This window comes from Tigriopus californicus, chromosome 6 (assembly GCF_007210705.1).
Source record: "Tigriopus californicus strain San Diego chromosome 6, Tcal_SD_v2.1, whole genome shotgun sequence".
NCBI lineage: Eukaryota > Metazoa > Arthropoda > Copepoda > Harpacticoida > Harpacticidae > Tigriopus > Tigriopus californicus.
The window spans coordinates 11,024,538-11,048,284 of NC_081445.1; the positions used below are offsets into that span (position 1 = coordinate 11,024,538).

A 23,747-nucleotide genomic window follows, 5' to 3' on the forward strand; every position below is an offset into this window, starting at 1 on the left:
AAGAGAGAGATGGCAGGTTCTGTTGGCCCTCGAGCTCCATATCGCAACTTCAAGCACCTCTTTGATCAACACATCACCAGGTTCAACTTCTGCTGAAGTTTCAACAATTCCAGTTCTCTTCTTCTTCAAGTTCCACTTCCCTGGTCTTCTTTGTCATCAAGCTCCGTAACGCCTGGCTCCTCTGTCTCTACAAACATCTGCAACAGATACCTCAACATCATAACTTCAGTTCTGTTTCATCTTCAAAGTTCAACAACGGCAGGTTCTCGTTGGGCCTCGAGCTCCATAATCGCCAACTTCAAGCAACCTCTTTGATCAACACATCACCAGGTTCAACCTTCTGCTGAAGTTTCAACAATTGTCCAGTTCCTCTTCTTCTGCAAGTTCCACTTCCCCTGGTTCTTCTTTGTCATCAAGCTCGTAACGCCCTGGCTCCTCTGTCTCTACAACATCTGCAACAGATACCTAACATCAATTGCATCAACAATAACTTCAGGTTCGTTTCATCTTCAAGTTCAACAACGGCAGGTTCCTCGTTGGCCTCGAGCTCCATATCGCCAACTTCAAGCACCTCTTTTGATCAAACACATCACCAGGTTCAACTTCTGCTGAAGTTTCAACAATTTCCAGTTCCTCTCTTCTGCAAGTTCCACTTCCCCTGGTTCTTCTTTGTCATCAAGCTCCGTAACGCCTGGCTCCTCTGTCTCTACAACATCCTGCAACCAGATACCTCAACATCAATAATTTCAGGTTCTGTTTCATCTTCAAGTTCAACAACGGCAGGTTCCTCGTTGGCCTCGAGCTCCATAATCGCCAACTTCAAGCACCTCTTTGATCAACACATCACCAGGTTCAACTTCTGCTGAAGTTTCAACAATGTCCAGTTCCTCCTCTTCTGCAAGTTTCCACTTCCCCTGGTTCTTCTTTGTCATCAAGCTCCGTAAGCGCCTGGCTCCTCTGTCTCTACAACATCTGCAACAGATACCTCAACATCAATTCATCAACATAACTTCAGGTTCTGTTTCATCTTCAAGTTCAACAACGGCAGGTTCCTCGTTGGCCTTCGAGCTCCAATATCGCCAACTTCAAGCACCTCTTTGATCAACACATCACCAGGTTAACTTCTGCTGAAGTTTCAACAATTTCCAGTTCCTCTTCTTCTGCAAGTTCCACTTCCCCTGGTTCTTCTTTGTCATCAAGCTCCGTAACGCCTGGCTCCTCTGTCCTCTACAACATCTGCAACAGATACCTCACATCAATAACTTCAGGTTCTGTTTCATCTTCAAGTTCAACAACGGCAGGTTCTCGTTGGCCTCGAGCTCCATATCGCCAACTTCAAGCACCTCTTTGATCAACACATCACCAGGTTCAACCTTCTGCTGAAGTTTCAACAATGTCCAGTTCCTCCTCTTCTGCAAGTTCCACTTCCCTGGTTCTTCTTTGTCATCAAGCTCCGTAACGCCTGGCTCCTCTGTCTCTACAACACTCTGCAAACAGATACCTCAACATCAATACAACTAACTTCAGGTTCTGTTTCATCTTCAAGTTCAACAACGGCAGGTTCCTCGTTGGCCTCGAGCTCCATATCGCCAACTTCAAGCACCTCTTTGATCACAACATCACCAGATTCAACTTCTGCTGAAGTTTCAACAATTTCCAGTTCCTCTTCTTCTTGCAAGTTCCCACTTCCCTGGTTCTCTTTGTCATCAAGCTCCGTAACGCCTGGCTCCTCTGTCTCTACAACACCTGCAACAGATACCTCAACATCAATAACTTCAGGTTCTGTTTCATCTTCAAAGTTCAACAACGCAGTTTTCCTCGTTGGCCTCGAGCTCCATATCGCCAACTTCAAGCACCTCTTTGATCAACACATCACCAGGTTCAACTTCTGCTGAAGTTTCAACAATGTCAGTTCCTCCTCTTCTGCAAGTTCCACTTCCCCTGGTTCTTCTTTGTCATCAAGCTCCGTAACGCCTGGCTCCTCTGTCTCTACAACATCTGCAACAGATACCTCAACATCAATAAACTCTCAGGTTCTGTTTCATCTTCAAGTTCAACAACGGCAGGTTCCTCGTTGGCCTCGAGCTCCATATCGCCAAACTTCAAGCACCTCTTTGATCAACACATCACCAGATTCAACTTCTGCTGAAGTTTCAACAATGTCCAGTTCCTCTTCTTCTGCAAGTTCCACTTCCCCTGGTTCTTCTTTGTCATCAAGCTCCGTAACGCCTGGCTCCTCTGTCTCTACAACATCTGCAACAGATACTCAACATCAATTTCATCAATAACTCAGGTTCTGTTTCATCTTCAAGTTTCAACAACGGCAGGTTCCTCGTTGGCCTCGAGCTCCATATCGCCAACTTCAAGCACCTCTTTTGATCAACACATCACCAGGTTCAACTTCTGCTGAAGTTTCAACAATGTCCAGTTCCTCCTCTTCTGCAAGTTCCACTTCCCCTGGTTCTTCTTTGTCATCAAGCTCCGTAACGCCTGGCTCCTCTGTCTCTACAACACCTGCAACAGATACCTCAATCAATTCATCAACAATAACTTCAGGTTTCTGTTTTCATCTTCAAGTTCAACAACGGCAGGTTCCTCGTTGGCCTCGAGCTCCATATCGCCAACTTCAAGCACCTCTTGATCAACACATCACCAGGTTCAACTTCTGCTGAAGTTTCAACAATGTCCAGTTCCTCTTCTTCTGCAAGTTCCACTTCCCCTGGTTCTTCTTTGTCATCAAGCTCCGTAACGCCTGGCTCCTCTGTCTCTACAACATCTGCAACAGATACCTCAACCATCAAAATAACTTCAGGTTCTGTTTCATCTTCAAGTTCAACAACGGCAGGTTCCTCGTTGGCCTCGAGCTCCATATCGCCAACTTCAAGCACCTCTTTGATCAACACATCACCAGGTTAACTTCTGCTGAAGTTTCAACAATTTCCGGTTCCTCTTCTTCTGCAAGTTCCACTTTCCCTGGTTCTTCTTTGTCATCAAGCTCCGTAACGCCTGGCTCCTCTGTCTCTACAACATCTGCAACAGATACCTCAACATCAATCACACATACTTCAGGTTCTGTTTCATCTTCAAGTTCAACAACGGCAGGTTCCTCGTTGGCCTCGAGCTCCATATCGCCAACTTCAAGCACCTCTTTGATCAACACATCACCAGGTTCAACTTCTGCTGAAGTTTCAACAATGTCCAGTTCCTCTTCTTCTGCAAGTTCCACTTCCCCTGGTTCTTCTTTGTCATCAAGCTCCGTAACGCCTGGCTCCTCTGTCTCTACAACATCTGCAACAGATACCTCAACATCAATAACTTTCAGGTTCTGTTTCATCTTCAAGTTCAACAACGGCAGGTTCCTCGTTGGCCTCGAGCTCCATATCGCCAACTTCAAGCACCTCTTTGATCAACACATCACCAGTTTCAACTTCTGCTGAAGTTTCAACAATGTCCAGTTTCCTCCTCTTCTGCAAGTTCCACTTCCCCTGGTTCTTCTTTGTCATCAAGCTCCGTAACGCCTGGCTCCTCTGTCTCTACAACATCTGCAACAGATACCTCAACATCAATTTCATCAACATAACTTCAGGTTCTGTTTCATCTTCAAGTTCAACAACGGCAGGTTCCTCGTTGGCCTCGAGCTCCAGTATCGCCAACTTCAAGCACCTCTTTTGATCAACACATCACCAGGTTCAACTTCTGCTGAAGTTTCAACAATGTCCAGTTCCTCTTCTTCTGCAAGTTCCACTTGCCCTGGTTCTTCTTTGTCATCAAGCTCCGTAACGCCTGGCTCCTCTGTCTCTACAACATCTGCAACGATACCTCAACATCAATAACTTCAGGTTCTGTTTCATCTTCAAGTTCAACAACGGCAGGTTCCTCGTTGGCCTCGAGCTCCATATCGCCAACTTCAAGCACTCTTGATCAACACATCACCGGTTCAACTTCTGCTGAAGTTTCAACAATGTCCAGTTCCTCCTCTTCTGCAAGTTCCACTTCCCTGGTTCTTCTTTGTCATCAAGCTCCGTAACGCCTGGCTCCTCTGTCTCTACAACCCTGCAAACAGATACCTCAACATCAATTTCATCAACAATAACTTCAGGTTCTGTTTCATCTTCAAGTTCAACAACGGCAGGTTCCTCGTTGGCCTCGAGCTCCATATCGCCAACTTCAAGCACCTCTTTGATCAACACATCACCAGGTTCAACTTCTGCTGAAGTTTCAACAATGTCCAGTTCCTCTTCTTCTGCAAGTTCCACTTCCCCTGTTCTTCTTTTGTCATCAAGCTCCGTAACGCCTGGCTCCTCTGTCTCTACAACATCTGCAACAGATACCTCAACAATCAATAAACTTCAGGTTCTGTTTTCATCTTCAAGTTCAACAACGGCAGGTTCCTCGTTGGCCTCGAGCTCCATATCGCCAACTTCAAGCACCTCTTTGATCAACACATCACCAGGTTCAACTTCTGCTGAAGTTTCAAAAATGTCCAGTTCCTCCTCTTTCTGCAAGTTCCACTTCCCCTGGTTCTTCTTTGTCATCAAGCTCCGTAACGCCTGGCTCCTCTGTCTCTACAACATCTGCAACAGATACCTCAACCAATTCATCAACATAACTTCAGGTTCTGTTTCATCTTCAAGTTCAACAACGGCAGGTTCCTCGTTGGCCTCGAGCTCCATATCGCCAACTTCAAGCACCTCTTTGATCAACACATCACCAGGTTCAACTTCTGCTGAAGTTTCAACAATGTCCAGTTCCTCTTCTTCTGCAAGTTCCACTTCCCCTGGTTCTTCTTTGTCATCAAGCTCCGTAACGCCTGGCTCCTCTGTCTCTACAACATCTGCAACAGATACCTCAACATCAATAACTTCAGGTTCTGTTTCATCTTCAAGTTCAACAACGGCAGGTTCCTCGTTGGCCTCGAGCTCCATATCGCCAACTTCAAGCACCTCTTTGATCAACACATCACCAGGTTCAACTTCTGCTGAAGTTTTCAACAATGTCCAGTTCCTCCTCTTCTGCAAGTTCCACTTCCCCTGGTTCTTCTTTGTCATCAAGCTCCGTAACGCCTGGCTCCTCTGTCTCTACAACACCCTGCAACAGATACCTCAACATCAATTTCTTCAACAATAACTTCAGTTCTGTTTCATCTTCAAGTTCAACAACGGCAGGTTCTCGTTGGCCTCGAGCTCCATATCGCCAACTTCAAGCCCTCTTTGATCAACACATCACCAGTTCAACTTCTGCTGAAGTTTCACAATGTCCAGTTCCTCCTCTTCTGCAAGTTCCACTTCCCCTGGTTCTTCTTTGTCATCAAGCTCCGTAACGCCTGGCTCTCTGTCTCTACAACATCTGCAACAGATACCTCAACATCAATAACTTCAGGTTCTGTTTCATCTTCAAGTTCAACAACGGCAGGTTCCTCGTTGGCCTCGAGCTCCATATCGCCAACTTCAAGCACCTCTTTGATTCAACACATCACCAGGTTCATCTTCTGCTGAAGTTTCAACAATTTCGGTTCCTCTTCTTCTGCAAGTTCCACTTCCCCTGGTTCTTTTTGTCATCAAGCTCCGTAACGCCTGGCTCCTCTGTCTCTACAACCATCTGCAACAGATACCTCAACATCAATTTCATCAACAATAACTTCAGGTTCTGTTTCATCTTCAAGTTCAACACGGCAGGTTCCTCGTTGGCCTCGAGCTCCATATCGCCAACTTCAAGCACCTCTTTGATCAACACATCACCAGGTTCAACTTCTGCTGAAGTTTCAACAATGTCCAGTTCCCCTCTTCTTCGGCAAGTTCCACTTCCCCTGGTTCTTTTGTCATCAAGCTCCGTAACGCCTGGCTCCTCTGTCTCTACAACATCTGCAACAGATACCTCAACATCAATAACTTCAGGTTCTGTTTCATCTTCAAGTTCAACAACGGCAGGTTCCTCCGTTGGCCTCGAGCTCCATATCGCCAACTTCAAGCACCTCCTTTGATCAACACATCACCAGGTTCAACTTCTGCTGAAGTTTCAACAATGTCTTCCCCCTCTTCTGCAAGTTCCACTTCCCCTGGTTCTTCTTTGTCATCAAGCTCCGTAACGCCTGGCTTCCTCTGTCTCTACAACATCTGCAACAGATACCCTCAACATCAATTTCATCAACAATAACTTCAGGTCTTTGTCATCTTCAAGTTCAACAACGGCAGGTTCCTCGTTGGCCTCGAGCTCCATATCGCCAACTTCAAGCACCTCTTTGATCAACACATCACCAGATTCAACTTCTGCTGAAGTTTCAACAATGTCCAGTTCCTCTTCTTCTGCAAGTTCCACTTCCCCTGGTTCTTCTTTGTCATCAAGCTCCGTAAGCCTGGCTCCTCTGTCTCTACAACATCTGCAACAGATACCTCAACATCAAAATAACTTCAGGTTCTGTTTCATCTTCAAGTTCAACAACGGCAGGTTCCTCGTTGGCCTCGAGCTCCATATCGCCAACTTCAAGCACCTCTTTGATCAACACATCACCAGGTTCAACTTCTGCTGAAGTTTTCAACAATTTCCGGTTCCTCTTCTTCTGAAGTTCCACTTCCCCTGGTTCTTCTTTGTCATCAAGCTCCGTAACGCCTGGCTCTCTGTCTCTACAACATCTGCAACAGATACCTCAACATCAATTATCAACAATAACTTCAGGTTCTGTTTCATCTTCAAGTTCAACAACGGCAGGTTCCTCGTTGGCCTCGAGCTCCATATCGCCAACTTCAAGCACCTCTTTGATCAACACAAATCACCAGATTCAACCTTCTGCTGAAGTTTCAACAATGTCCAGTTTCCTCTCTTCTGCAAGTTCCACTTCCCCTGGTTCTTCTTTGTCATCAAGCTCCGTAACGCCTGGCTCATCTGTCTCTAACACAATCTGCAACAGATACCTCAACATCAATTTCATCAACAATAACTTCAGGTTCTGTTTCATCTTCAAGTTCAACAACGGCAGGTTCCTCGTTGGCCTCGAGCTCCATAATCGCCAACTCCAAGCACCTCTTTGATCAACACATCACCAGATTCATCTTCTGCTGAAGTTTCAAACAATGTCCGGTTCCTCTTCTTCTGCAAGTTCCACTTCCCCTGGTTCTTCTTTGTCATCAAGCTCCGTAACGCCTGGCTCCCTCTGTCTCTACAACATCTGCAACAGATACCTCAACATCAATACTTCAGGTTCTGTTTCATCTCTTCAAGTTCAACAAATGGCAGGTTCCTCGTTGGCCTCGAGCTCCATATCGCCAACTTCAAGCACCTCTTTGATCAACACATCACCAGATTCAACTTCTGCTGAAGTTTCAACAATGTCCAGTTCCTCTTCTTCTGCAAGTTCCACTTCCCCTGGTTCTTCTTTGTCATCAAGCTCCGTATCGCCTGGCTCCTCTGTTTCTAGAACAAGTTCAATAGATGGCTCTACATCAATGATGAGTTCTGGTTCTATTTCACGTTCAAGTTCAACATCCGCTGGTTCCTCATTGACCTCGAGGGTCTCATCTGGTTCTTCTGCCCTTTCCAACTCTACCACCCTGGGTCCTTTTTTATCATCAAGCTCAACACAAAGTCCGACTTCCATTGTTGTGATTTCAACTCCAATTGCGAATTTGTCAACAGCAGGTATCAACTGGTTTTTTATTAGGCGTTTTGATTGGAAGATATGTTTGCTTTTTGATTTACAGTAATACCACAGGTCACATTTTTTGCAACCTCATTAAATCCCATTCTCAATGGTTTTTTCAATGGGTGGCAATATCATACCTTCCCAAGAAGGCTTTTCCGAAACAAATTATGTTTTCTGGTCTTGTATTTACCTTTTGAGAATGCCTTGTCCCAGCTTTGCCACCTTTAGTATCTTTTTAAATATGATAGGCTCTTTTGACGTTGTCAGGACATTTCAGTCCACACATCCACACATTGGAAAACATGTTAATCTGTTAAATCTTGTTCTAACCACTTCGGTGTTGCGGGGTAAACTTTGAGTGCATTTCCAGTTTGTATGTTAATAATTTTATTTCAGGAACAAATACAGAAGGTTCAACTACTGGATCTCCATTAATGACTTCAATAGGATCGTCTACACCGTCATCTTTTGCATCTCCAACCTCACCTTCCGTCGTTTCTCGAACAAGCACCCTGATTGGTTCACCCTCTATCTCAATTCCTGGATCACCCACAACTACCATAGCTGGATCACCCACAACTTCTATTGCTGGATCACCCACAAACTCCATTCCTAGATCACCCAGCACTACCATAGGTGGATCACCCACCACTATTATAACTGGATCACCAACAACTACCATAGCTGTATCACCAACAACTACCATAGCTGGATCACCAACAACTACCATAGCTGGATCGCCAACACCTTCTGTAGCTGGATCTCCCACAACTTCCATCCCTATGTCATCAACCACTTCCCTTGCTGGATCAACCATAACTTCTATCGCTGGGTCACCTTCCATGTCCGTTCCGGGATCACCCACTGCATCGATTGTTGCATCACCCACCAGCCCGGTGCCTGGATCTTCAACTAGAACACTTATGGAATCTGTTGACTCAAATATGTCTCCCACAGAAGTCTTAATGGGAACACCTACCATACCCAGGAATCTAGCTCAGGCACCAATTTTACCAAAATCCGAGCAAACAAACATTAACAGAGCAGAAACTCTTACCCCGGACCCAGATCAAGGCCTTGATTTAGTCGTGGAGAGAGAATTTGTCAGACGTAAAGCTACCCTTGATCTTAATGTGGCTGCAGAGAGAACACAGATAGAGGATGATGCTAATGAAGCTGCATTTGGTACATTGAAGTATTTACTGGCGTAATTCATTGGATCGATGTAATATAACGTTATAAAAAATTTCATCAGCATTTGAAAGCTTCAGATACATAAAGAATGCCGAGAAGCTTTTCATTTGTATATTTATTACATATTTTGAGTGCTTGAGTGAGCCAGAGAAATTGTCTAGATATCAAAGTTTTCTTCAGCAGCCTTCATGCGTTTTAAAGTGTTCACCCTTTCGGTTCGTAAGCTCTCTCGATTTTCTTCCAAGATCACATTGGCCAAACAACAAGCCAAAACCACACCGAGTAACTCGACAATGGCTAGGACTGTGCCAGATATGGCAAAAATAAATAAAATAGGCGCAACGTGGTCCTAGAATGAAAGGAAAAACATGGGACATGTCACTCGTCGCGTCGTCCTCAATTCTTAAACTCACCTTTAAAACATATTCCATTGCTCGAATGCATCCATGCACATGGATCTTTTTAACATATTCCGACATTTTGATCAATTCGTGTTTTACAAAAATGTCATAACCGCAATCTCGTTTCCGTTTTAAGCAACAACTGTCGGGGACGGCGTGATGGGCTTGTAGCTGCTTATTTGTTTGCCAAACCATGTATCCCAAGTCAAAAGTGGTTTCGGCACCACAACATCGATATGTTTCTAAAAAGAGACCAAAGGTTCATGATGAAGCAACTGGGAGTAAATTGAATATATGACGGTTGGCTTGGCAATCACTTCTAGTCAGTAAAACCTTGGCGCGGGAGGTGCAGAGAACAAAGTCCCGGAAAGTAACTTTTAAGAAAGTGGATAACAAGCGTAATAATAATTCTGACTACCCACTTTCTTCCGGAACCTTGAGATGCAATAATCTAGTAGTAGACTACCCTGATGTAAAAAATGATCATTTCTAGCTTATTGGGAGGCACATTACATACAAGAACAGTCGTTTGTTTGCTGGGGCTTCAAACATGTTTATGAGAAGCCGGGGATTTTCTTAATTGACCTCATAGCGAGCAACATTACAAGCGTGTCAAAGCTATAAACAAAAAATAAACAAAATGTCCGCAATTATTGGATAATAAATGGGAATAACTCAAGCTTAGACTAGGGCTCTCTAGTAGAAGAGTACGAGCATGAAAAGCGACCCCTGACGAGCGCAGCCTCCAAGATCCGAGAAGCCAAATTTTATAACAATGGAAAATAATCGGAATCATTTTTAGGTGACAATGCATGCTCCAATCCTGCCGTCAACTTTTTTTCAAAAGGGAAGCCGATGTCATGTAGATTATTTTTTTTTTTTTTTGCGGACTTCCTTACCGCTACCGGGTTGGAATCCCAGCAGTTCAAGACGAGAAGATTATTTATTTTACTTGACTTTATTATATATATTATTTGATCGACCAACGAATTGGAGTTGGCTGATCTGGCTAATCTTGAATATAAGGTTGATCCGGAATTTTAGTCAAAAACTTGTCCAAGTCTGACTTAAATTTTGCTACTGGATCAACCCCTACATAAACCCTACGAATATTTGAGGGCAGCAAATTGAACAATGAAGGAGCCCGAGAAGAGAGAGTTGGACTTCATTGTTTTAACTAGCCTGGATTCTCGAGGGCTTGAAGGTGCTCTCAAAACGCACGTTAAGCCTCTACGGTCACTAGAATTGACTCTAAACCCTGGGTGGGACAAAGCTCATGGATACTTTTGAAAACGTACAATATCAGATACCTTTCGTACCTTCTCTGAGTACTGTACAATCCCAACCGTTCTAACCTTTCCCAATACGAGAGCTCTCTCATTCCTGTGATGTTCCTAGTGAAACATCTTTTGACTTGCTCGACCTTTTGCAAACCTGCTGAACTCATTGGAGCCCAAATGGGTGAGGCGTATTCAAGATGTGGCTGGACAATCGACTTGTACATAGTTAGCATCGTGATGCTATCTCTGGACTTAAACGTGCGATATATCCAACCACACATTTGAAAAGCCTTACCCACCTTCAGCTGGATATGCTCATCGAACTTTCCATTTTTTGGAGGACTACACCTTTATTTGTGTTGAAGTGTGTGATATTCTCATGTCATGTATGCTGTCGGTCAGCTCGTTTGCCTTTTGCTCATTAAACGTCACTCGGTCTATAGCCATGTTGAAGGGAACATCAATCCAGACATAACATGGCGCAGTCGGTAGGATACCGTAACTCTACAATGGTTAACGCACCTCTCTGCTCCCACTGGTGCACTCGCCTTGGTTCCGGCCCACATCAACCAATCATCGAATCTTCTGACTTCTTCACTTGCTTGCCAGTGTTCTGACTTTACCTGTCCCATGGCAACCGCAAATCCCAAGGAGGAAGAGAAGGCGACAAGGAGGATGTCCTCCAAGATGTCGACGGCCTCACTTCACTCGTCCATACGATCCCACAAAGGTCATTTTTCGAGGGAACGGCGGTTTCTTCAAGACCTGGCATTTGGAGAATTGCCCAACTTTTTACACATGAATAACCTCGTTGATGGCTTTCAAACTCGAATTGAGAAGATCGCTGACATTGTCGACGAAATCGCGATCTAAGAGCCAGAGGCTGAGCTTGAGCACAAACCTCTGCTAGATGAACTAATGGATTCCCTTGGAAAAGCTGGTTGCATGATATCATCAGCGGGACAAGGTAGATCCCAAGGTGGCGATCACTATCATGCTCATTTCAAACCAGTCAGTGATCTAAGGCCTCCACTCCTGTAGCAAGACTCTACCCCCTCTGAAATGAGAGAGTGGATCAATAAATTCAAAGCTTTCCACACTGCTTCAAATATGTCCACCTTGGACGTGGATGAAGAAAAGGAATTTCTTCTCAGTCGGGTAGAAGGAGCTCTTGCCATAACCTTACGCAGAAACATTCAATCGGCAACATCACTAACTGAATGCTTTGAAGCGTTATAATTGCGCTTTCTGGAAATTCATCCAGTTTTTCGTCGAAGACTCCTTTGGTTTGAACAAAAAAAGGAACATGGACAAAAGCTCCTTGACTTTTATCACAGGCTGCGGAACATTGGCGATGAGGCAGCACTTGACAAGCTTACTGTTGACGACCTTCACATGTTTCAAACCATATACGCTTGCAGAGAGGAGCCATATTTGTTCATAAAGCTATTGGATGCACAAAATTCTAGCCTCGCAGGTATACTCTCAACCGGGACGGCCTTCGAATCTGGCAAGGACAAACAACAAATTGCATCTTTGCAAGTCCTCGTCGACGCCATTACTCAAGAGAAATGTGATGGATGCGGGCAAACTTCCCATCGTCGAAACCAGTGCCCAGTGAGAGAGATACGCTGTTTAAAATGTAACAAGACTGGACACTTGGCTCGAGTTTGCCGGGGAGGGCGTTACAACTTAACACTCCGCCCACGGTCCCCTTCTTGAGGACGCGCACCAGAGAGGTATTCAAAACCTTCACGTCGCGATGCAACCCCCTTTCGTCACCATAGTCCATTGTCGGCTCGGGTCTCATCTTTCACGTCCTCGAGAGACACTCCAGATATCAAACTTCGGTGCAACTTTACTCACGGACTTTCGACATACCTACTTGCTATTGCTGACACAGGTGCTTCACGTACTGTTCTTCCAGCTTCAGCTCTTCCCAAAGGTGTAATACCTTCCACTTCACGCGTTCGTTTGTTGGCTGCAAATGGAACCGTCCTTAACAACACAGGTTCTGTCTCTTTTTCGGCATCTGCCCCCAATGGACCAACAATCACAACAAATGCCATTGTTTCCACCGATCTGGCCGGACCAGCTCTTATAAGCTGGCATGATCTTGTGGCTCTTGACATTTTACCAGAGGCCTTACCCGCTGTCATTCATCGAGCATATGCCCAGGATGACTTTATTAGCGGGCTTGGGGGCCTTCAAAGCGAGGATTCCAGTAGCGAAGATGAGATCTTTACAGATTGCGTGGACGTCAACTTTGGCGAGGCTGAGCCTCTATTTGAAGATTGCCGAAATATTGTGATACCAGATGATATTGACCAGATAAAAGCTGACTACGAGGATGTCCTGGTTACATCCCTTGGAGAAGCATCCGGTTGCATAAAGGGGCCTAAAATGAGGATAGATCTCGATTTGAAAGCCAACAATAAACCATGCCAGGTGACTACAGCTCGACCTATTCCATTTCATTATCAAGAGATGTCAGATGAATTAATTAACAAATTAATTTCAGCAAGAGCCATTGAGAAAGTCACCTGGCCAACCCCTTGGTGCTCACCCGCCCACTTCGTCGGCAAACCGGGTGGCAAGAAAGTGAGACTTGTCACAGATTACCGTATCCTCAACAAGGCAGTGAAACGACCCGTACATCCGTTCTCGTCCGTCCCAGACCTCATCCGACAGATTAAACCCGATGCTTGGTGGGTTGCTAAGGTAGACGCGGTACACGGGTACTATCAAGTTCCTCTTGACAATGCCAGTGCTGATCTTACAACTTTCCTCCTGCCCTCAGGCCGTTATCGTTATTGTGTAGCCCCAATGGGACTGAACTTGAGTTGTGATGAATTCAATATCCGAATGGATGCAGCTATTGCTAACTTACCATGGCTCCTCAAAATTGTTGACGACATGCTCGTCCAGGCGCCAACCAGAGGTCTTCTTTTTTCTCGTCTTCACATAGTCCTTGATCGTTGCCGGACTGCGGGCATTAAATTATCTTAGCCAAGCTCGAGATTGGTCAGGCAGTTAAGTTTGCAGGATTTCTGGCATCTTCGAAGGGTATAAAGCCGGATCCTTCAAAACTCTCCTCCATCAAAAACTTTCCACGACTTGCTAACGTGTCCGATCTCAAATCAGTTTTGGTTTTAGCCAATCAACTTGCTCATTTCTTACCTGATCTCGCCCACTCCACAGTTCACCTACGAGAACTCTTGAAGAAAGAGAATGCTTTTGTATGGCTTGAAGTGCATGAACACGAGTTTACATTCACTAAAGAACTCTTGTGTTCCTCAGCCGTTGTTCATCCTTTTGACTTGCAACGGAGCTCTTGACAGACGCGTCACGGCTTCATGGGCTGGGATATGCCCTCATCCAGCGCAATTCAACTTCTCATCCTCGCCTGATTCAATGTGGATCCTGCTCACTCACTCCTGCACAACGAAATTACACTACAATAGAACTAGAATGCTCTGCAATAGTTTGGGCAATAACTAAGTGCGATTTTTACTTGCGTGGAATGCCTTCCTTTTCTATCATAACGTCCTCTCATTGGAATCTTCGAGAAACCCCTCAGTGCCTTGGGTAATGATCGGCTTCAATGGATGCGGGAACGCCTCCTTATTTATTCATTTGCGGTTGTATGGTCAGCGGGAAAATCTCATTACATTGCTGACGCTCTGAGCCGGGCACCTTTCTTCCCCTCTGATCCATCTCAAGGAGTTGATGTCTGTGCAGCAATAGACGCGGGAGACCCAGCCATGAACATAATTAGAGATAACATCGACTCTGAATACGCTGAATTGCGAGAGTATGTCTCTAAAGGTCAACTTTCGGCTCGTTTGAACCCATACAAGGGTGTCTTTGACTCCATGCACATCGAACATAACTTATTGGTATCGGGTTCACGCATCATCATCCCTCATCCTGCGAGGAAGAGGATCCTCAATCTTCTCCATGAGTCTCTGGGATGACAAAAACCTGTGAACTAGCACGGCAACTCTACTTCTGGCCGGGAATGACCAATGAAGTTAGACTTCGAGTGGCTGGCTGTCCCATATGTCTATCTTGTCTTCCTGCCCTCGCTCCTGAGCCGTTTTTTTCCAGAAATTGCCACACACCTAATGGTGAAGGTCTCGATTGACCTGTTTGATTTGGGTGGACAATCTTTCCTGGTTCTCATTGATCGCTACAGTGGTTATCCTTTCGTGGCCCATCTCAAGGTAACTACTACGTCGGCAGTGTGTCTCACCCTCCTCGGTTGGTTCTGGGAGAATGGTTTTCCAGCCCATATCAAGAGCGACAATGGTCCTCAATTCTGCCATCTGTTTCGGGAGTTTTGTCGCTCTTTTCACATTTAACACGAGACCTCATCCCCTTATCATCCCAAAAGCAATGGATTAGCCGAAGCGGCTGTCAAATCGATGAAATTTCTGTTGAGAAAACTTGATCTTAATGTCCCCGCTTTTCGCGCTGCTTTATTGTCTTGGCGAAATACACCTAGAGCTGACGGCTACAGTCCAGCCTTTGCCTTCTTCGGCCGTCATCTTCGTGGACTTCTACCGGACGTACGACCTTCCCCACAGCCTCCCCTAGGTTTTGCTGAGGCTCGCTCCCGGTCCCGAACCACTTCGATTTAGGCTGCGGGTGGCACAGGGCTTGCTCACTTTTCATTGAGCAATTCAGTCCTTTTCCAATCGCCCTTAGACAAAAATTGGTCCAGAGGGGGTGTCGACATAAAAAGATTACTATATGGGCGCTTTTACTGGGTGGATACACCGGGGGGACGCTTCCGACGAAACCGAAGATTCCTCCGTCGCGAAACTTCAACCCTAGATTCCCAGTCACCACCGCCAACAACGGCCATCTCTAACCCAATAATCAAAGACGGTGATCTCCGCCGCAGCCACAGAATCCGTTGCATTTGGGATTCCCCCTCCACGATTTTTGTTGTTCTGGGACGTTGTTTATATTTCACATTCAGCTATGTTGTGCTCTCCTATCCCATCATTCAAAGAATTGTTGAAGGTCACTCCAAGTAGAGGATAGTCTTTGAAATTTCATGGAACAGTCTTTTTTGCCATTACTAGAGCTGCATTGGTAATCTTTCTGTCCCAATACAGATACTGCCTGTCGCACTTCATCGCGGCTTTATACCTAAACATGGCGTTAAAAAGCTGATATAAACCCTAAACTCCAAACCTTAAACACTTGTAAAGCTACCATGTGACAGTTTCTTTTTTATGTAATTGCTTGGTATATTTGAATTAATTTGAAGCCATTTTATTCTTCCGGTTTTGAAATTCTTTTTTAGGGGCAGTAAATTTTTTCAAATGGCTTTCTACAGAAGTGCAGTTGTTTCGATAATCAAGTCGTACTTGCCAGCAGTGACGTCTTCTTATGCTCGGGATAACAAGCGAGAAACAACGAATTTCGCTTGAACGGTGGAAATTCAAAGACTTGTCAGACTTGTAAAGGTTCTGTTTGAAAATTTCCCTGTGCTCATTCCCGTTATAAACATACCCCTCTGAATGTTAAATCATACCAGCAATTTTTTTTGGTGAGTTTATTCCTAAATGTTATCACACAAAGCACCACTGTGTCACCCAAATTGAAGGTTGAATCTAATCCCGTTAAAAAATGGCCGCGTGGTGTTTGATGCAGCTTACTTCTGCAATAAGCCATAAAGCGTTTTTACTCCACAGGACGCATATTAATTTAAAGAATTTAAGTGACATACCTAAAGGCATTCCTTTTAGAATCTAAAGCTGACTGAAATATTAAGGAGGCAATTACCTGATTTTTTTAAGCCATAAGAAAATGTTTCAAAAGAAAATAGTTGCCGAAAAGTTGTACCGAATCGAAACTTGTGTTCAGGCTGGGTTAGTTCTGAACATATCCCTCAATCTATAACTGCTCAACCACACACCTACCCATTTGTTCACTGGAAGGATTTTTAAGGGCCATGGCATTTCAGTCACTCACCTATTCGGACATTTAGGCAAAAGCTGATACCACGAAACAAACTTGCCTACGAATGCCAGTGATGTAAAAAATTGGCTTTTCAACTGATTTTAACGAAGCTGACCTTTCCTCAAATGAAGATTTTGCGTTCGTTCTTCGAGTCAAGTCGTTCAAAAATTCGGTCTCTGGGACTTGTGAAATTTTATCGAATTTCTTTGGCAACATACGAGTGCAATGGCAAGTGATGCAAAAACAAGGGCGACAAATACTTCAAAGAGAACCGCTGTAGCAATGGAATGAGACCTGAAGAACGTGCTCGAAAGGTTAAAAAAAGTGGAGGAAGAGAACGCTAATCTCTTCAGCGACAACGTTGACCTGAGTTGCTACTCTCGAGGCTGACAATACAAATCCGACAAGGCCAAAATCCGACAAGGTCAAGGCACCGATCATAAGGGAAAGTAATTCCTATGTCAACATGCTCAAAAAGAACCTACATGACAAACCAGGGAGGATTGTCACTTTTAGTGATGTGACAAATCACATATTCTATTGATTGCCCTTATTTAGCAACACATCTCGAAAGTGCACCAAAATGCATCCGAAATTGCAAAGAATTGATGAGGCATTCGGAATTTTGTTTCAATCTCTACAAAATGCTTGAATGAGGGCGACATGATTGCATCTTTAAGTAATCAAGGTAATTCCGACACCTCTGGAGGTTAGCCTGAACCCAGACTTGTTCCTTGTGTTTCATTGAAATGTTTCCACCACATGGATAAAAATTGCAACTTGAGCCCCATCATAACCCCTTGAAAATTTCGTTCTTAAAAATGGGGTCGGACAGCTTGCTCAAACCCGTTTTATGAAGAGTGCTAGAGGGGAGTAATTGCTTGACAAGGAGTTTTGGGCCTTCTTCAAAGTGTGTGCTGGAGCCCTGTCTTGTGGGAAAATCCCTCTTGTAGGATCAAGCAACAATTTTCATTTAAGATTAGAACCATTTTTGTAAGTCTTTGATAAAGCTGGCAAAAATGACATGGACAATATTTCATCAATATAATACTCTGCAGTCACAGACTGATTTTTCTGAATAAAATACAATTTGAAAACCGCCTGATAGTTGAAAAAGGTCCAAACTTGTATTATCAATGGAAACTTCACAATCAGTGTTATAGAGACGTGTAAACTACCTGATCGGAATTCAGCTGTGTGAGCTAGCCAGGCTGCGCCACAATCATGGTAAGAACTACCATGATTATGCCACATCCAGTGCTTCCAAATCTTCATTGCCAAAATTGTTTGCCATCTTAGGACATCCTTTGACAATTACTTCAAACCATTTAAGTCCACCATTCATTTCCTACTGATAACATTACATGGCAAAAGACAAAAATGTGCAAAAAACATGAAAACATGTGTAGTGCCAACATTTTCTCTTCAGTAAGACGTGTGGTGACACTTACTTCATGGTAGTACCAGAGGGCGCACTTATATGAAATCCCAAAGCTTTACACTTCTCTTTTGGGACGTCTTCAATGTTAATGGCCCAAACGCAATCTGTCTGGCAATTTGGAGGATGAAAAAGCTTAAACGGACTCTTGTTGTTGAACAGGACCCTCCTCCTCCTCCAGGGTTCCGTTCTTTGGCTCCTTGCAAAATTGAAGCCGCGCCTTTCATTGCGCCTTGCTTAGCTTTGGTTGAAGTTGGGGTTTGTTTGGTTGAGCGTTGAGTGCTTTGTGCAAATATTTGCGGTAAGAGGACTTAGACACTGGGTACCTTTTTGCGGTCAGCCTTTGTGCCAGCTTTTCCGTAGATTGCCCCTTCTTAGTTAGAGTTTTGGCAATGACAAGCTTTGCAACACTGGAGATTGATGGCCACCTTCCACGGACAGGTCAGTTTTGAGGCAATTTGCCAGCCTTTGCTTGCTTCCACCAGTTCTCCACCATTTGCAAAGGGATCTTCAGACTCTCGGAGACGGCCCTCTGGGGCATTCCAGCTTGAATCATGCCAAGAGCCCGACCCCGCAGCTTGATGTAGTGCTCTTTCACCATGGTGGAGGGGTGCTTAGGACTGACCTCAAATAACTCCAATGGGAAGGTTTATATACTTTTGGATGATGCAATTGCTAACAAATTTGCATCAAAACGGGAGGCAAACATTTAAAAGATTGCATTACCCAAGTTTTATAAGAGTCCTGCTACTTACATAATTTTTATGCAGGAAAACCTTCAAAACGGAATACCACCATCATTTTTTGGACATACTGTAAGTGTCACCACGCCTTTGCTGATGACTAGATGTTAGTACCAAATATTATTTCATATTTTTGCATATTTTTGTCACTTATCATTTCATTACAGTTTTAACAAATGAATTTTGGGCTAATAGAGTTTAAAGTAGTTGCCGAACGGTGTCCCAAAATGACGAACAATTTTGTTAATTCAGAGTTGGAAGCACTGCATGAGCTTCAATCATAGTAGTTCTGCCGCAATTGTGGCGCACCCAGGCTAGCTCACACGGCTAAAATCCGAGCCGGTACTTTACACGCCTCTATAAAAGAATGTATATTTTCCCATATGGCGGCTGCTCTAGCTTTCAAAGTTTCCTAAATCTTTTGAAGCTCTCCAACCAATAAGGGCTCTTATTTGCAACGTCACATAGCCCAAACAAAACGGGAAGATGCAAAGCAGGTTGCTAAATAAACTACTCATGACATGCCATGAAAACGATTTCTTTTCCGGACATTATGTGACCAAGGTCACTAATTGTACATAAGATTTTGAAAGAATGAGCCAAAAACAACACAAGAGCATTATAATTCAATAAAGAGGAATCGGCCCAATCGGCCCTTTATTTGTTAGAGGTTGACTCACAAAGCGCCCTCTGAAGTGCAGAACGTAAACCATATTTGTGCAGCGTAAAGGAGCTACAGGAGATATTTCTTGGATAGCAATAGTCCAAGACCATGATACAAGTTGCAAATCAGTGCAAATGGCCACCTGAACGAATTTATGTGTCAGGGTGTAGAATGTACAGATAATTTAGTCGCTCTTGCCGTTGTCAGCGACGGAAGTGGGGGAAAATGAAGGATTTTCTTTAATAAAAGTTAAAGATATTCTTCCCTGTCGTCTTTGTCCGGTGACTACGTCGTTCTTGCCCGAGCATAAACCTTCAGTTGAAAATTCAACCATTCCCACAAAAAGGCAAGAAGCGTTTCAAATTTGTTAGGATCTTTTGAAAAACCTTTAATCACAATCACACCATGAGATTATATAAACCACTTCAGCCAAGATTTTGTCAGAAAGCACGATTAATCAACCAGTTTAACCTTTAAGTGTCCAGAAAATGAGATGAGGATTAGCTGCTCTTCAAAATGGCTGGCATTGACTTGTTCCTCTGCATTTAATTGTCTCAGGCTTCAACACTTCATTAGAGCCAATATGTAGACCAAATAACAGGGTGTAACATGTCATAACATTTTAGGATATGTTTGGTGGTCACTACAGTGGTCGAAATGTTAGTTTTTTAAGGTTAAATTAAATTTTGAACAACTTATTGCTTCCCTGACTTACCTTGCAAGGAATCCCAAATTTCTGTCGCATGCGGATCCGTGCCATATTCTTTTACGAGTGGCAATGCCAATCCGTGGTCTATTCCAAGATAGATTATGAAAATGATCCTGACCGAAGAGACCACGCCTGCAGCCAAAACCAAAAATGCCAAACAAAGGCAGAATGCGTAGAAGACAAGAAGGCAGGGGCTCCGTTTGGAAGTGGCCAAAAGGCCAACCACTGAGACCATTAGGGTAAATAGTCCACCACCTGCAAAAGTACATACAGCACGTTTAAAACATTATGGAGTTATTCATAACATAATGGACGAACCTGTGATAGAGACGGTAGAGGGGAAAATAAATATATTTTACTCTGATTAGTCAAATGTAGTTGTTAACATGAGTTGAGCTCTGGCTGGCAACAACGGAAGCCATTTTCTAGCTCAATTGAACACCATTTTCTCTTTCCAATGACGACCATGTCCTTATCTTGAGAATGTTCTTATTTTGTTCTGTTATTTGATGCAACCTGGTTTCCTCTTTTTTAGGGGAAAAGTATGTGCAATGGTCTTTGAAAATTGGGATAATATACAGGTCTGAACAGCAAGGCGTGTTTTTTTCTTTGAGTGGACAAACAATCGTTAATGGCTCAAAGAAAAAGACCTTTCGATACATTTTTTTAACAAACACTAATAAACGTGTAAAAACTAGTCAGCAGTTTATATTTTGCGTGCGTTACTTTGAATACAATAAGTGGACCTATTGTGGCGAAACACTTTTGGTAACTGTAGGTACATAAGAATGTTATCTCTTCAAAATTTGACTTTGGATGAATGGCTTGCTTGTCCCTTCGTGACATTAAGTGTACTATCTTTCTTTTATTTCTTTTATATCTGTTTGATACAAAAGTGTTACTTTTTGGAGTCTGCTTGGTGCGAAGTGTTATTAATATGTACGCCTTGAAAACGAAATCAAACCCTGAAAGTTATTGCTAATTCTTTATGGCCTTTTTTGGCCAAATTTTCAATTTACCCGCTGTTTTAATCATTTTCCACTTTTTATACTTGTTTTGACATTTCTTCAGATCCAACAACAATTTTAGCCGTTTTGTCATTTGGTCTACCAACAAATTTGAATGTCAAATTCGACTCCCTTTGTTGTGTTAGAAAGTCAGCAAAAAGGGAGCTTCAGTTGAGCCCCCAGTAACTGCCATCATGGGTTTGATTCAACCAAATACCAAAACCAAAACTAGGTTTTAGGGTCAATTGTGGCTATTGTAGAGACTTGAAGTGCGTCTTGAGAGGATCTTCAAGCCCTCGAGAATCTAGACTACTTCGAAGAATGAAGTCCACTTCTCTTGTTTCTCGGGCTCCTTCATTGTTTAATTTGCTTCCCTTTAAATTTGTTGAGGAAAACGTAGGCCTTGTTGTCCCGGTTGCATCTTTCAAGTCAGACTTGGACAAATTTTCAAATAGCATTCCAAATCAACCCTATATTCAAGGAGTAGCTCGGTCTGCCAATTCAAATTCGTTGGTAGACCAAATATCAAATCAAATATCAAATATCAAATCAACTCAATTTTAAAAGGCAGTAATTAGACGAAATATAACGCTTCATTTTAGTAGTTTTGGGCAAAAGAGAACGGAAATGGAAAAAATGTCGAGGACACGCAAATGTTTTCATTTAAAGTTTGGAAGTGATGCCAAATTTCTTATTCACTAAAAGGTTAGTTTTGAGTGGATTTGGCATGCTGGGGAAGTAACTTTCTACAAATACATTATAACGTGTGGTCAAAAACCGTTCCGTTACCGTAACATTTGCAGAAATGTTTTAGTGGTTCATGAGTATAGTATCTCCGAGAAGACTGCATGTCTCTTGTTTGCGTGGCTGTACTATGACGCCCTAGAGAGCGTAAAAATAGGACTTGTTTCACGTGTCAATTCAAATTTGCAAATTCAAATCTTTCAAAACCCAACACAATATGCCAATCAAATATTTGTTCAATCTAAAGTGACAGAGTCTGAACCGATTTATAGATTCTCGGCATTTTCTTTTCTGTGCACACTTACCCAACAAGACCAACGGAATGATGTAGAACTCAAACGAAACAAAGCTGAGCAAGTGGATCTTGTAAAAACCCAAAAGACCACAACCCACTGAGCAACCAAAGAGCGACACCACAACCAAGACAAAATTGGTCAACCATTCCAATTGCCTCCGTCTAGTCCCGGTTGGTCGTCTAGTTAGGGTCAGATCCATATCGGTGGACGACTCTTGATCAGGGATTCCCCAACACATGGTCTCAAATAATGAGCAATGGATCTGGGAGACAAAAACACTGGGACGCAATATAGATCAATGAATTCGAGTCTTCGGGGCTTCTAGTTGATTCCAAACAGGAACAACTTGCCCTCCTGATTCATCTTCTCAAGGGCGACTGGGCTCAATTGAGATGATGCCCCAATCTTTTCCCCCTATTGTGTGAATGAACGTATGAACGATCTCATTGTCCGATATGATGGATCAAATTCTAGTGGGCCGAGTCCTCCTCCCCCAGTTCCAGAATAGTGACTGGAAGTCAAGTGCGGAGAAGAGATGGCAGAGACAGGGGAAACGTTTAATTTCAAAAAGTGTTCAATGATCCTGCTCAGCCAGGCGCCAGTCCCGGAATTTGAACGAACCGAAGAGCACCAAGGTCGGGCCTTTTTTGAGTCCAGCCCCGTTTATGTTGTTAGGGATGATTAAAAAGATGTTGAAACAAAGGACCTGAAATTGCGGCTCTCAATGAGCACTTTGCTAATATGGATAATAGGTAAGATTTGTGAATGCATTGCTTCGTGATGTTAGGACTTCGTTGGGTTCTACATTGAATATTGGAGTATCAACGTACAGGGAAAAGTTGTTACAATGAACCTTGAGAAGAAACAGCTGCAGACTTAAGCTCTTGAAAATAACCATTAGATGGCACTCAAGAAGGGAACCATTAAGTTGCTTGTGGGACCATGGAATCGCCAATTTTATGAAGATGCAATTGGAAAACAAGTTCCTGTTTGTGAAAGGGAACCGATACTATATTTTCCACTCATGTTGAGACAACTGCAATGACTGTATTTCATAAATAGTGAACTTCAAGATTACTTACAAGGTTGGGTGATTCAACAATTTTCTTGACGATCTTTCCAAATTGGAAATGTGAGCTTTTTATTTCCCGGGTCCTGCGCTTAAATATTCCAACATCTCTACATGTCTTCATGAATGAAATTGAATTAGTCAAGCATATTTTTCTTCAAAACCTTTGCCTAAGGTATAGGGGCCACATCAATGGACGCATTTTTTGCTCTCTTCTTCATGTTCTTGAGCAAAAGAGACCAAACTGATCTGAAACACATCAAAATACTTGAATGCATCATAAGTGACAAATTTTGAACGACTTGTCAAAGTTTTATTACCAAACAAAGTACAAACTGGCACCTAAGAAGTAAAGCCCTTTTTGGTTCTGAAATCTGCTTTGCCAGATTTCTGCAGACCTAACCTATTTGTTTGTTTTCCTCGACAATATGACTGCATTATGACTCGAAGGGATGTTCAGTGATGCTGGTTTGGCAAAGATAATCACAATCATGTGTGCTTTGAGATTTTAATTGCTTTTTAAAGCCCTTTTATTTGCCCTTTATCCACAGCCCTAATTAGCACATTACATTGTGCTAAAATGAATACTT

The 23,747-nt window shown here is 43.3% G+C and overlaps 3 protein-coding genes across 3 annotated transcripts in view; 1 reads left to right on the plus strand and 2 right to left on the minus strand.

Moving 5' to 3' along the window:
• Positions 1-7,258: 7,258 nt before the first annotated feature.
• LOC131881672 (mucin-2-like) lies at positions 7,259-9,138 on the plus strand. The gene is made up of 2 exons (XM_059228607.1): positions 7,259-7,632; positions 8,033-9,138. The coding sequence occupies exons 1-2, from the start codon at positions 7,323-7,325 to the stop codon at positions 8,845-8,847; spliced, it is 1,125 nt and encodes a 374-aa protein (XP_059084590.1). The 5' UTR covers positions 7,259-7,322; the 3' UTR covers positions 8,848-9,138.
• Positions 8,799-22,886, minus strand: LOC131881673 (CD63 antigen-like). The gene is made up of 4 exons (XM_059228608.1): positions 22,098-22,886; positions 20,048-20,296; positions 9,244-9,473; positions 8,799-9,179 (listed from the first exon to the last, which is right to left on the minus strand). Exons 1-4 carry the CDS (start codon positions 22,324-22,326, stop codon positions 8,988-8,990), a joined length of 900 nt encoding a protein of 299 aa, XP_059084591.1. The 5' UTR covers positions 22,327-22,886; the 3' UTR covers positions 8,799-8,987.
• A 488-nt stretch (positions 22,887-23,374) lies between these two features.
• Positions 23,375-23,747, minus strand: part of LOC131881519 (equilibrative nucleoside transporter 3-like) — a gene marked incomplete at its 5' end in the record, with an annotated part of 896 nt that continues 523 nt past the window's right edge. Inside the window, 1 exon segment of the mRNA XM_059228406.1 lies at positions 23,375-23,406. Within this exon segment, the coding sequence (XP_059084389.1) occupies positions 23,375-23,406 (32 nt within the window).